This window comes from Lepus europaeus, chromosome 16 (assembly GCF_033115175.1).
Source record: "Lepus europaeus isolate LE1 chromosome 16, mLepTim1.pri, whole genome shotgun sequence".
In the NCBI taxonomy this organism is placed as follows: Eukaryota; Metazoa; Chordata; class Mammalia; order Lagomorpha; family Leporidae; genus Lepus; species Lepus europaeus.
The window spans coordinates 47,076,343-47,091,991 of NC_084842.1; the positions used below are offsets into that span (position 1 = coordinate 47,076,343).

Genomic DNA, 15,649 nt, shown 5'->3' on the forward strand with positions numbered 1-15,649 from the left:
GAATTGTATCCTATGTGCAGGTACCAACCAGATGAAACCAAAATGATAACAAACGTGACAAAGAATCATATTGGATAACATAATTAGTTTAAAAAAGCAACAATTTGATATGAACCTTGTTAGAAGAAGCCAATAATAATCCCCAGGGCTGATGGGGGACTTCAGAGTCCAGGAACCCCCTGAAATGGACTATGCAATTCTTTGTATGCCTGTGTACATTTCCCCACAGATTTTACTGAGCTGCATTATGGGCCAGGACTCCTAAAAGGTTAAGAACTACCAATCCAGATGAAAACATATAATGGGGAACAAACTCTGGCCCTGAAAACATTATCTCTGAACCTCAGACACCAGCGTATTCTTCTTTTGAAAATTAAATGCCCACAGACTGAGGCGTACCTATAATGTGAACACTCCGAGTAAGAACAGTCACAAGAGGCTTCACAATCAGGTCAGACTGCACGCTCAATCTGAGCCTATAACTTAGAGACATTGTTGTCAACTCCCAGGGCTCCAGTAAAAAAGCCAAGCTTAAAAGGCTTTTAGTGACACTCTCCAAACCAAGGTGACACCTCAGACATCTCCATTTCCCCATCAAAGGGCAAATGTATAAATTACTAGTGTCATGGCCACTTACTCAGTGTTTCAAATGGGAGAACTTTGTTCACATGCACATACACTCAAAGCAAAATCCACCTTGTCTAATGATCAAATAAATACACCTCCCTGAGCTGAAAGTCACTAACAAGCTTATGGAATAAAAACTGTGGAAGCCCCTAGGCCCAGGTGTGCTCTGGCTATGGTGTTGGTCCTTAGATGCTATTTTATGGAACACTTTACTTAAGGCCTGAGAAAAAGTCCCTATTTCTAGAAGCTTTTACAATATAATCAAAGAGACAGCATTAATGTATAATGAAAAACAAAAATTTTTCTAAAATCCACAGAAAATATAACACAATGTTTACGAGTTCCTCAGAGTATAAATGCCAGGAGGCAAGCAGGCTGGAGAGCTGCACCAGGTCAAGTGAGGTTGGTAGTAGATGGCTTTTTGGCAGATGAAGTTTTAATTCTTGTTTTCTTCTTTGGCTAAGAAACTTAAGATTCAATGTGAGCTACTGGAACATCTCTGTGACATCCCTTCTTTCTTCTCTACCAAAATGTCCCCTCCTGCATGTGTCCCCAGAACATCCAGTCCTTTGTAACTCGGCACTAAACCCACTGAATTGTGATTGCCTATTTATTTCTCTGTGTCTCACACAGGTCTATGAAGCTCCTTGAATATTAGGATTTCTTTCCCCGCTGTCTAGCACAATGCTTGCTTATGGCAACCCAAACACAAAGGGAAGAAATTATAATTTCATGGCAATTGAGGAAATGGAAGAAGTAGACAGCTGAGATTAGACTAGATACTCAAGACAATGGACATCATAAGATGTTGAAGGGGGTGGCATTGTGGCACAGCAGGTTAAGTCACCGCTCATGGCACAAGCATCACATAACAGAGTGAGGTTTGGAGTCCTGGCTGTTCTGCTTCCAATCCAGCTCCCCACTAATGTGCCTAGGCAAGCAGAGGAAGATGGCCCAAGTAGTTGGGTCTCTGCCACCATGCAGGAGACCCGGATGGAGTTCTTGGCTCCTAGCTTTGGCTGGCCTAGCCCTGGCTTTTGTGGTAACCTGGGAGTAAACAGGCAGATGGAAGATCTCTTTGTCCCTCCCTCCCTCTCTGACACTGCCTTTCAACAACAAAAAGTACCGAGGGTAAAACTGAAACAAACGAAAAAAACCTTTAAGCAGGGGTGGGTAATTTTTTTCTGTGAAATGCCATTTGAGTATTTAACATCATCTGAGGGCCATACAAAATTATTAACTTAAAAATCAGCCTGCTACAGATTTATTTTGAGTCCTGCCTGAGGTTGCCCTGGCAGGGAAAGACCAAATGATTTCGCACCTTACATGGCCCACAGGCCAGATGTTCTCCAACTCTGCTAGGGGACTTCTAAATCTGAAGTCACAGATGTAGTCTAAAAGAAATGTCGAAAGTAAAATGATTTAAAAGACTAAGGAGGCAAGGAGTCCAGTGTTGCCAAGTTGCAAGCGATTTGGGGATTGCTCAGTAGATTTACTCTCAAAGTAAAAGATAAAACAGTGGAAGTATGATGTATATGGGGATCTGCTGGGTACCTTCAACAAAAATAGAGATGTTATTATAGGGCAGTTATAATCAAAACAGTCTGGTACTCACATGAGAATGGATATGTGGACCAATAGAACGAATTAGAGCACCCAGAAATCAATCCACACATCTGTAACCAACTTATCTTTGACAAAAGAGCTAAAATCACTCTGTGAGAAAAGGACAATAAGACAATAATCTCTTCAACAAATGGTGTTGGGAAAATTGGATCTCTGCATGAAGAATTATGAAACAAGACCTCCATCTTATACCCTAAACAAAAATTGATTCACAATGGATCTGAGATCTAAATCTAAGACCTGAAACCATCGAATCACTAGGGAAAAACAATGCAAGACACTGGCATAGGCAAAGACTTATTGGATAAGACCCCAGAAGCATAGGCTAAGACCCCAGAAGCATAGGTAATAAAGGCAAAAATAGACAAATGGGATTATATTAAGCCAAGACGCTTCTGCCCAGTAAAAGAAACATCAACAAATAAGCAACTGACAGAATGGGAGAAAATATTGGCAAACTATATATCTGATAAAGGATTAACATCCAGGATGTATAAGAAGCTCAAGAAACCCAACAGCAAAACAGTCCAGTTAAGACAAAGGACATGAACACGCATTTTTCAAAGGATGAAATACAAATAACCAAGAGATACATAAAAAGATGCTCAGGATCACTAGCCATTAGGGAAATGCAAATAAAAACCATAATGAGGTTTTACCTCACCCCAGTTAGAATGGATATCATCAAAAAATCAAAAAATAACAAATGCTGGCAAGGATGTGGGGAAAAAGGTACCCTAATACACTGTTGTTGGTAGGAATGTAACCTAGTATAACCACTGTGGAAGACAATATGGAGATTCCTCACAGAATTGAAAACAGATCTATCATATGACCCAGTTATTCCACTCCTGGGAATTTACCGGAAGGAAATGAAATCAGCATATGAAAGAGTTATCTGTACCCCTGTGTTTATAGCTAAGATATGGAATCAATCCAGATGTCCATCAACTGATGACTGGATAAAGAAACTGTGATCTATCTATCTATCTATCTATCTATCAATCATATGTGATGCGTGTGCCAGGAGCTTCTTCTGGTTCTCTCACATGGGTCGCAGGGGCCCAAGCAGTTGGGCCATCTACCACTGCTTTTCCCAGGCCTTTAGCAGGGAGCTGGATTGGAAGTGGAGCAGCTGAGACATGAACTGGTACTCGTATGGGATGTCAGCATTGCAGGTGGCAGCTTTACCTGCTACACCACAATACTAACCCAGGATGAGGACATCTTAATTCCTAGGCTAAGTACATGCCCCCATATTCATTTTTTAATTTATTTTATATTCAGCAATTACACTGAATTAATATTAGTTCTATCATTGATCTATTGATGATGATATTATCTACAAAGAAGTAACAATTTCAACCCTTGTATCTTGAATTTCTTTTTTTCCTCCCATAACTGAGCTCTCTAGTACCACCTTAAACAGACTGATGGTAGTGGACACCTTTGTCCTAAATTAGATTTCAAAAAGTATGGTTTTATAACTTCATTAAATATGATGCTCACTATATATCTTCATTTGTCAAAGTAAGGAATTTCTCTTCTTATATGCTTTCTTATTTTTTTATATGTTGCACCTTAGCAAATGCTTTTTCTGAGTCTATGATTTTTCTGCTTTAGACTGTTAATGTAATGAATGCAGTGTTAGTTTTTCTCACATATAAACATCCTTGTATTCCTGGGGTACATCTTTCATAATCACAATCCTTTTTAAAATGCCTTCCTGAAGTCAGCTGGTCAGTATTTTGTTTACATTTATACAATATAATTCCTGGCTTCAGACTGGCTCTGCCCTGTTATAGCTACTTGTAGGAGTGAATCAGTAGATGGAAGATCTCTATTTGTGTCCCTCCCTCTCTCTGTAACTCTGACTTTCAAATAAGTAAATAAATAAATGAAACATATAACCTCGACCCACATTAGGATTCCTGGGGCTCAAGATGCCTGGCTCCAGCAGGCCCTAAGAGGCGGGAGTAATGGCTCAAGCAATTGGATTCCCGCTAGTTATGGAGACCTGGATAGGGTTCCCAGCTCTTGCATCAGTCTGGCCCAGTCCTTGCTGTTCTTAGCATCTGGGGAGGGAACCACTGGATGGGAGCTCTCCATGTTTGTCTGCCTCTCAAATAGATAAAAAATAATAATAAAAAATTAGTACTGAGACTTTGTGCTCAGTAAGGCTATTTTCCTTTTCTGTCTGGAATGCAGCTATATTTTTCTGCCTCAATTCTCCTCTAACTCTTCAACCACTTTAATACAAAATTACTTGTCCTTCCACTGTCGGTAAAAGTTTCTTCAGTTCAATCTTCAGTCCCAGCCTTTTATTTATATACATGTACTTTTAAAAGTGTGATGCCTCTCCAATCTGTCTCCAGACCTGTCTTCATATCCAAGTTCTAAGCCTGTATTTTCATCTGTCTAATGTTCTTTTAAATTCATATTCCATCACACCCACCACTCCCTTCTGAAACTAACGATCCCTCTGCCAACCCCTGTCAACTGGATTAGTGTCATTATCACCATTCTCAATGTCATTCAGGCATAAAATCTTTATTTTTGTTTCGTGGGTATTCAATAAATGTTTCTTGAATTAAATACCTGTCAGTATTTTCTTTAACTTGTTTCTCCATTCTTACTGCCTCAGGCTTAATCCACAGACTTCTTCTGTCCTTCCCCCAAGTTTATTAGAGCACGATAGCAGCCTGTGGTGTTCTACCTAGGTAGTAAAGGTTCCACTCAAGGAGATCAGGGGTTAGTAAACCTTTTCCTTCAAAATTTAACTTTGAAGTGAACCTCTGCCATTATAGAGCCAACAGGACCATAAACAAGCCATGAACAAATGGGTGGGTATGGCTGTATTTCAACACAATGTTATTTCCAAACATAGGTGGCAGCTCAAGATTGGTTCTCAGGCCATAGTCTGCTGACCTCTGGAGTTGGCTATCACATTTTTTTCAAACCAAAACTTTTCTTAATCTTGCTAATTCAATATAGAATCCAACTGTGTGGGTTAAGTGAAATCTATTTTTTTTTTCTTTTAGACACATAACATAGGTTGCCAGCTAGAAATTAAAATTAATTACTTAAGCATGTTGCTCATTACTTTCAAGACCTTATTTTCCCTTTAAATTTATGGACCTTGTAAGAATAATTTACTGGAAATTACATCAATAGTACTGTAAAGGCTTTGATCTAAGCAGGATAAATCGGAAGAGTTGGCAGCCAAGTCATCTTTCTATCTTTTATGGAAGAATGCATCAGGAATGATATAAGCTGCCAATAAAAAATTTTGATTCAATGAAGCAGATTATGATGACATTGATGGGCTTTTGATTTCAATAAGCGGGAAGGGCCCAGAATTTTGCTAGCTACAGGAAAAAATAGCAACTTGTCCCTGACAGACCTTGAGATGAAACTTGGTTAAGAAGAAGGTATGAAAAAACAATGCAAAACAGCAGCTCAGAGGTATCCTATTGTCCTAGAACAAAGTGTTCCTTTCCCTACATTAAATTGGGTTTGTGAATTAGCTCCATTAAGCCATTCCACAATGTATACAAATATCAAAACATCATGTTATAAACCATAAATACAAACAAGTTTTGTCAATTAATAAATAAATAGCTTCTTCCTTTCTAAAATGATAGCTCTCCTGAAAACATGATGAACATGCGTAAAACCTGCCAGACCTTCTAAGTGTGGCAAGTATGAACCCCCAAAATGGCACAATACAAGTAAGTCAAGAATTCTTTTATGGCCAGGGAAAGCGGTGCTCTGACAGGAATGAGGGTACATTGAGAAAATCTTCCGGAAAAATGTTAACACTACAAAGATCAAGTATGCTGAGCCCTACTGCAGATCTAAGAGAAAACTGACTCAGAAGATACAAACATTTTAAACTGGGAAAAGAGAAGAGAAATGGTCAAAGATCTAGTTCTAAGGTACACCTTTAGTTTTATCATGAAGACAGTAAAATCTTAAGTTTATGTTAAAAAATATATACATAAATGAATAAATGAAATGTGATATGGATATCCACAATTTATCTATATATTTACATACTCTTTCACCAGTTAACTTCTTAACCCCTTTACAACTTGGAAAGAACCAAGATTTATGAAAACACAGTCTTTACAAGTACCTAAAAAGGAATAAATAGGACATGCATAACAATGTTGATGTGCATACCTTCTTGATACAGCTACAATGAATAACTTAAAACTTTCCAACAATTCCCCCTGTACACTTAAATAAAACCAAAATTCCTCATCGTGGCCTACAAAGTCCTACGTGATTTGGCCTCTGTGTTCCTCCTGGGCCTCACTGCTCAGTATATACCGTACGCTGCAATCACAATGGGCTTCTCTGCTCTTCAAACGTGGCCCTCGGATTCTTGCTATAGGGGCCTTTCACCTGCCATATCTTTGTAATACTTTGCCTTTACAGCTCAGGTCTTTAGGTCTCAGGTCAGACAGATCTTTCCAGAGGTTTTCCCAGGCCATCCAATCTACAAAGGACCTTGATTTGTTGTTTCAGCACTTGTGTCACAATGTAAAATGACCTTGCTCATTTATGTTCAGTGAGCAATGTGTCACTTCATGATGGGGATATGTCCTGAGAAATAAGTCCCTGGGGGATTTCATCATCGTGTGATCATCCCAGTGTACACTAGATGCTACAGATCAATCTCAACCTGGTTTGTTGGTACAATCAAGAGACATGGTAAACATGAGATGCATGAGGCTGCTGCCAGAATAACATGGCATACTGTTTTACCATAACCTTTCTTTTTATAAGCAGAATTACTCTAAAATAACAATAAAAAGTATAATGCAGTAAATAGGAAGGCACTTCAAAAAGTCTGTGGAAAATGGAATTATAGGGTAAGTTAACTTTGGTGCAAAGAATCCTTGAAATCTATGCATAATTTTCACATAATGTATGTATTTTTTTAACTGTTTAAAGGTTTCTGGTACATAAAATAGCAACAGTTGCTTATTATCAAGTATTATGTATTATGCACAATTGTATGAGTTACATATTTATATGACTTGCTACACAGGTTTGTTTAGATCAGTATCATCACAAATGAGTGAGCAATGTGCTGTACTATGATATTACTCAGGCTATGACTTCATCAGGCAATAGGAATTTTTCAGCCACATAATAATCTTATGGAACTACCATTGTAGGAGTTTATGTGCCATCATTGACTGAACCATTGTTATGGGGAAAATTATTATATTTGTCTATTTTTTCTATACTATCCTCTTCCTATATCAACTGAACATAAGATCCATTAACAGGGAATTTGCCTGCTGGCAACCACTTAGTCTCTAAAACTTAGAGGAATGCCTGACACTTGACCTTTGGTAAGTACTGAATGGGTAATACTTGCTGTATAAACAAATAATTCGGGGCCAGTGCTGTGGCGCAGCAGGTTAACGCGCTGGCCTGAAGTGCCAGCATCCCATATGGGCGCCGGTTTGAGATCTGGCTGCTCCACTTCTGATCCAGCTTTCTGCTATGGCCTGGGAAAGCTGTAGAAGATGGCACAAGTCCTTGGGCCCCTGCACTCATGTGGGAGACCTGGAAGAAACTCCTGGCTCCTGGCTTCGGATTGGTGCAGCTCCAGCCACTGCAGTCAATTGGGGAGTGAACCAATGGATGGAAGACCTTTCTCTCTCTCTGCCTCTCCTCTCTCTGTGTAACTCTGACTTTCAAATAAATAAATAGATCTTAAAAACAAAACAAAACAAAACAAAACAAAAAAAACAAGTAACTCTACATGTCGCAAATCATACTACAGTCCCTGGAGGAATTAGGGAATCTGAGAATACTAGAGTTGCCCCTAACACCAAGATTATTTCAGAGGAACATACAATTCTAAATGCTGGGCTTTGATAGTCTAATTTTTTAAAAGTGTATTTATAGAGATTAAAATTATACAGATTTTAAAATGGCTGATGGTACTCTGGGTACATTCCGATTTTAAGTTAAATAATGAAAAAGTTAAGTTGTTAAAAAAAAATTTATAATTACCTGGGGGTGTGTGGTAAGTAAGGAGGATCCAGAGACGTAAGATACTTTCTCATAATGGGACTGGATAATCCAATTGGAGCTTCCAAGTGCATAGCCAGAGCTTAGAGGAGTCACCTGGACTGCACCAAAAAGCTCCTAGAAAGAACCAAAGTAAGAATGCATGATGAACTTTCAGTAATGCAGTCATACCAGATAAATATGCAGGAAAAAACAGCAGAAATATCCTACTCAGTTTAGAAGCCAAAATCATTTAAAAACAAATGAGAAAGTTAAAAGTAAAATGCACAATAGACCACAGTAAAGACAGAAAGCAATCCAATAGCCTTCCCTCGGCACCTGAGAGTTTTGATCCATCTCCAGGTCATCAGGTACTCAAGACCCACTCATTAAAAGGTAAAGATAATATATATATTAATTACCAAAAAGACCAAAGAATCAAATACTTTGATTATCCTTTCTCTTTTGGAATATTTATTTGAAAGGCAGCGTTAGAGAGAGAAAGAGAGAGAGAGAGAGAGTCAGAGACAGAGGTCTTTATCTACTGGCTCATTCTCCAAATGGCCACAATGACAGAGGCTGGGTCAGGCCAAAGCCAGGAGCTTCATCTGGCTCTCCCACATGGTAGCAGGAGCCCAAGCACTTGGGTCATCTTCTGTTACCTTCCTAGGCACATCAGCAGGGAGCGGGATGGGAAGTGGACCAGGTGGGACTCGAATGGGAGCCCCTAAGGGATACTGGCATCGCAGGTAGTGGCTTTACCTGCTATATTGCAATGCCAGCATTATCCTTTTTCACTTTAGGTTAGGTTTTAGGCTTTTGGTTGTCCTCTACTGCATGCCTCTGGAGACAAGTTAGAAGAAATGGGAACCCTAATCCTTTAGGTCAGTGCTCAAAAGTTGTATTTCCAAATTGTTTCTCTATTTCACTTGTTTATGTAAGGTTCTAAAGTGAGAATGAGATTCCTCTCTTCCATTTCATTACATTCTGGCCAATGGAATGCTAGCTAGTGATGGGGAATGTGTGAGTTAGGAAAGAGTACCAACAAAAACCTGGAAGTATAGAGAAGAACTACAGATGCTCTGTCTTTTCACCTGTACTAGTAAAAGATTTTCAGCAGCTGAACGGCTTTAAATAGAAAACAAAATGATTCTTGCAAAGAACAATATGAATTGAAAATCTTAGAAAATCACTTTAAATTGATATCAACACTTACAATTTTCTGAGAATATCCCACCAGCTGGATTTTACTAAGAGCAGAGTTCACCTCTTGCATTGTGTAGCATCTTCTCCAGGTTGATACTTCCACTGCGTCCTTGAGAGGAGAAGGCAGCAGCCTATAAATGCATCGCACTGTCAATTATTAGATGAACATTTCTTCATGTTATACAGCATTCCTTCCTAGTCATTTGTTACTTCACCTACATTGTCCAATTTATTGGTATATGATTTTTCATAGGATTCTTTTTAAATCATTTTTAATTCTGTAAGGTTGGTAGTATTATCTGTTTTGTTTCTGATTCTAGTAACTTGAATTTTCTTTCTTCTTTTTCTTGGTCAATCTAACTAAAGGTCAATTTCACTTTTTTTTTCTTTGACAAGCAGAGTTAGACAGTGAGAGAGAGACAGAGAGATAGGTCTTCCTTCCATTGGTTCACTCCCCAAATGGCTGCAACGGCTTGTGCGCTGCGCTGATCCGAAGCCAGGAGCCAGGTGCTTCCTCTTGGTTTCCCATGAGGATGCAGGGCCCAAACACTTGGGCCATCCTCCACTGCCTTCCTGGGCCACAGCAGAGAGCTGGACTGGAAGAGGACCAACTAGGACAGAATCCGGTGCCCCAACTGGGAATAGAACCCGGGGTGCTGGTGCCGCAGGCGGAGGACTAGCCAAGTGAGCTACGGTGCCGGCCCAATTTCACTATTTTTTTAAAACTACCTTTTTATTTTAATGAGTTTTCCCTATTGTCTTTCTGTTCTTTATTTGGCTTATCCAGCATATAGCTGGATCTTTTTTTAAAAAAATCAGTTTGACAATCCCTGTTTGATTAGATTATTCAATGCAGTCACATTTGATTTGAGTACCGACACAGTAAATCATAGCCAGTTTAATTTTTTGTTTTTTACATGTCTCATGTTTGTTGGTATTGCTCTATTCCTTCTTCTTTTTCTTTTTTTTGTTTTTTTCCAAGATTTATTTTTTGGGGCTGGTGCTGTGGAACAGCAGTTCAAATCCCGATTGCTCCACTTCTGATCCAGCTCTCTGCTAATACACCTGGGGAAACAGCAGAAGATGGCCCAAATACTCAGGTCTCTGCCACCCGCATTGTAGACCCAGAAACTCCTGGCACCTGGCTTCGGATGGCCCTGCTCTGGCCATTGTGGCCATCTGGGGAGTGAACCATCGGATGAAAGATCTCTCTGTTTCTCCCTCTCTCTCTGTAACTCTGCCTTTATTTGAAAGTCAGAATTACAAAGCGAGAGGGAAAGACAGAACTTCCAACTGCTGTTCACTCCCCAGATGGCTGTAATGGCCATGGCTAGGTCAAGACAAAGCCAGAATCCATGAGCCAGGAGCTTCATTTGGGTCTCCAATGTGGGTGGCAGGGGCCCAAGCACTTGGGCCATCTTCTGCTGCTTTTTCCAGGCTATTAGTAGGGAGCTGGATTACAAGTGGAGCAGCTGGAACATGAATCAATACTCACATGGGATGCTGGAGACAGGCGTGGCTTTACCCACAATGCCACAATGCTTGCCCCTTTATTCCTTTATTCCTTCTTCACTGCTTCCTTTTGTATGACTATTTTATGATGTAACCTCTTAATTTCTTTCAGGTTTTTTCACTTTTTTTTGAGTTATTTCTTTAGTAGGTATTCTGGTGTTTACTTATTACTTATATATATTTTTACTTTAGGATATTTCAATATGGCATCTCAATTCTTTTCACTATTCACAAAAGATAAACTTTACTCATGGGCCTACAAAATTATCAAAAAGGACTAGGCTCAACATAGATGGGGAGCTTGGCATAAAAGAGGACAATAAAAGATGATTTGTGCTATTTAAGGCCAGTATCAGAAACACCCCTTTAAATAGACAAACAGAAGTATGTCATTAGAAAAAACCATTTTATCATTTGCTCTAGAAGAATCAGGAAAAAACCTAGAAGAGTGACTTTCCTGAGATTCACCGTACAATAGAGGTCAAAGTCTTTCTCATTAATTGAATGCATGCCCTAACTTTTCTCTCCCAAAATACAATGTACACCAGCAGGAATTTTCTCACACACACACACACACACACAAAACACCCTTAGGACAAAGAGAAGAGAAATGACAATAGGAATAGCACTTTAGAAAGTGGAAAGACAAATTATGATTGACTTAACAGGTCCAGTGAAGTTCAAGTATTTAATTTCTACTACAGAACTCATAAAAAGTTTGGCTACTAAAGAGAACATGTACGTGAAGTTGAAGGTAGGTCTAAAAATGAAAAAGGGGTAAATAAATACTTAGAACCTTATAGAATCTCCTCACTTATTCCAAATAGCTGAGCAATTGCCCCTTCGTCTCTCAGGCATGGTATTACAGGTTACTTTCTGGAGAAAGCAAAAATAAGAAGCTGGACTAGGGGAAGCCATCAACATTTGGGCAGTCTTATTTTAAAACAAAAAATATACACAGAAAGAAGTAACTTTCTGTTAATATGCCACAGAGAACACCACCAGCAGGCTTAAGTTATTTAGGATAGGAGGCTGGAAGAAGCTTCCCTGAAGAATATGATCAGCGACCCCCGCCCCCCGCCCCCCCCTGCAATTAACTAAAAGATACAGGGGACTGCACAAAGAAAAGGACAACCAGATTACTTTATGGCAAAGTCTGTAATTCCACAAGATCTACTCGTAGCATGTGCACTTTCTAATCAGTTTTTTTTTGTCACCTACCTCTTAAATATGAGTTTATTACCAAGGATTATCTTACATTTTAGGAAAACTTCTAAAATAATAAAGGAAAATAGTGGGGGAAGTGACTGGGGGAAGGAAGCAGGCAGGGAAATTAGAGGACAAAGAAAAAACAATCCCTTTTCATTTCTATCCTTAAGTGTCAGCAGCAGCGAAGGGGCTGGTGCCATGGCATAGAGGGTTAAGTTGCTACCTGCAGTGCTGGCATCCCATATGGGTGCCAGTTTGAGTCCTGGCTGCTCCACATCCCATCCAGCTCCCTGTTAATGCTCCTGGGAAAGCAGTGGAAGATGGCACAAGTGCTTGGGCTTTTGCACCTGCATGAAGCTACTGGCTCCTGACTTTCTCTGCCTCTGCTTCTTTCCCTCTGTAACTCTGCCGTTCAAATAAATAAAAAGAAAAAAAAAAGCTAAGAAATGAGAATGGATTGCTACTAAACATAAGGGAGTATTAACAGAATAAAAAAAACAAAACTTCTTGGGAATTAAAAATGATACCATATAAATAATGAAAGCATGTCAAAAAATCAGAATTTCAAAATAAGTATATCTAAAAGTTATACAAACATAAAAGAACCACATACATGAAAAATAAGAAAGCTTATAAATAAGGTAATAGAATTCAAAAAAGAATTAGAAGTAATGTATTATTTTGGAAATGAAGACTAAAGAATTAGAACCACAGAATGGATACAGAATAATAACACAAGAAAAATGGTAAAAAAAAAAAAAACATAGCAAAAATAAAATAAAATAAACTCAAAGGGAAGTAGCAAATATTAAAGACATGTAAGGAAGATTCCTCATATAGATCATAGGAGTCTCTAATGGAAATCAAGCAAGAGAATTGGTAGCTTTGGGATCCACAAGGAGAGAAGGCCTACACTTCTGGGAATGGAGAGTCCTTACCTGCACTTCTGGGAAGGAAAAGTCTTTGTCATGGTCCCTGCGGGAGCCAAAAGGTCAACCAATGAGGATCAGACCTGCCTCAACCTTTAATCCCCTTGTCCTACATCTATAAAAGGAGCCCTCCCAAACTCTGGCGACTTCCCAGGCCCCTGTCCTGCTGGGACCAGGGAACCTTGCCTGGGAGTGGAATCCCAATAAAAGCCTGTATATTGATTCATCTGGCTGGGAAGATCTGTTACGTGCCGGACACCTTACAAGAATAAGACAAATATTAAAAACCACAATTGCTAAAGTAAAGAGACTTGGAACTATACCTTGAAAGAACACATGGCATATCTGAGAATACTGACCCAAAACAAATAACCACCAGACAGATTCTGGGAAAATATTTAGACTACAAATAAACCTTTGGTCTTTTAGGCAAAAACAGTAAGTGATTTACAAATAAACTAGATTATATCAGAGTTTTCAACAGCAATTCTTTATGCTAGAAGAAAACAGAATAATACATTTAAGATAATTAAAGAAAATGTATGCCAAGGGTTATATGTTTGGTTAAACTGACTTTCGAGGCCAAAGAGCACAGATATACAATGGTTAACTGGCAGGAATTCAGGGAATATTATTCTCATGATTCTATCCTGAGAAATCTACTGAAGAATGAGTTCCAGACAATCAAAAGATAGAAGCATCAATAAATGGGTTGACAACATTAACTTGTAGAATAGTAAATGAAGGCTAAAAAGGAAGACAGGACAGTATATTGGCTATACAGTCAGTGCACTGACATTAAAAGTATAAAAAACAATGAGGAAAAGTTTACATTATATGAAGTCCAACCTCTGTGAAGGCTGAGAAGCAATGACCCTTCTAGTAGCAGGGAGGATTGCTAGCATCCAGAATAGGATCTCAAAATCCCATTTGCCTCTGCAAAAACAAGGGTTTCTTGAATAAGCGGGTGATTTCAGATTTGGAAAAGGGATGTATAAAAGGAATCTTTTTTTTTTTTTTTTTGGACAGGCAGATTTAGACAGTGAGAGAGAGAGACAGAGAGATAGGTCTTCCTTTTTCCGCTGGTTCACTCCCCAAATGGCCACCACGGCTGGTGTGGTGCGCTGCGCCGATCCGAAGCCAGGAGCCAGGTGTTTTCTCCTGGTCTCCCATGCAGGTGCAGGGCCCAAGCACTTGGGCCATCCTCCACTGCCTTCCCGGGCCACAGCAGAGAGCTGAACTGGAAGAGGAGCAACCGGGACAGAATCTGGCGCCCCGACTGGGACTAGAACCCAGGGTGCTGGCGCCATAGGCGGAGGATTAGCCTAGTGAGCCGCGGCGCCAGCCCAAAAGGAATCTCTTTAACATCTTGTGTCACCAGGTGGCAAGGAACCTGAGACTAAAAGGGTCAAAATAATAGGACTCACAGGACAGGTGAATGGCTTACACTTTCCAAAGATGGGACAATCTGAGCTACATAAAAACAAACCTGCAATGAACTGAAATGCATAAATATGTTTCTGAGTGAGCTGTGATCAGACTGGGGAATGGAGAGGACTTTTGAGTTGCTGGAAGTTTTCTCCTCTTTTGACCCTGGTAGTGATTATAATAAGGGTGATTGATAAATAATAATTTATTAACCAATATATTAATCATATGTGTAGTGATACCTTTATACTGTAATAAAATGATTAATTTGAAAAAAAAAACAAAATTTATGCCAAAATAAGAAATATGATAGCATAAATGAAAATGTCATTGAAGGGTTGGTTGTTTCCCTGAAGAATAAACAAAAACAGATGGAAAAGAGGAGAGAAAACATTTGAATGTTAGTCCAGAAGGTTTGGCAACTAAATAGCAAGAGTTCCAGAAAGAGAGAACATAGAAGATGGAGGAAGGAAACTTTAAAAATAAAAAAAAGTTTTCAGTCAGACTTGAAATTCTGGATTTTCTAGATCAGGAGTTGGTAAACATTTTCTATAAATTTCCTCAGATATTTTAAGTTTGTGGATCACATATACATACAATCTTTATTGTAACTAATCAATATGCATATACTATAATATATGTAAATAGATGAGATTGGCTCTGTTCTGACAAAGCTTTATAAAAACTGTGGTGAACTGGATTTGGTCTGCAAAAGAGGATTGGCTGTACTTGCTACTCCTGTCCTGAAATGAAAGGGCTGCTCAAGTATCAGCACATGAGTGAAAACTATCCTTTGTAGATGCATCATAATGAACTCAAGGAACAAACAAGATTCTAACAGTTACCATAGGAGAAAAATGTTCTAGACATAGAATAGAGTTAGACTTTTCAATAGCATCTTTGGAAACTAGAAGAAAATAGAGCAACAATTTCAAAAATCTAGCAGAAAATCATATATAGATTTCCATCAAATACAGTATAAAGACAGGACCAAGGTGTGTGCAATATTTCAAAAAATTTATTTCCCATGTACATCTTCTCAGGAAGTTACCGGAGGATGTATGTTGAAAAATGAA

The 15,649-nt window shown here is 39.0% G+C and overlaps 1 protein-coding gene across 1 annotated transcript in view; it reads right to left on the reverse strand.

The window, feature by feature from the left end:
• Window positions 1–15,649, reverse strand: part of INTS9 (integrator complex subunit 9) — a 155,016-nt gene that overhangs the window by 41,027 nt on the left and 98,340 nt on the right. The window contains 2 exon segments of the mRNA XM_062212781.1: window positions 8,293–8,427; window positions 9,506–9,626. Coding sequence (XP_062068765.1) covers window positions 8,293–8,427; window positions 9,506–9,626 — 256 coding nt within the window.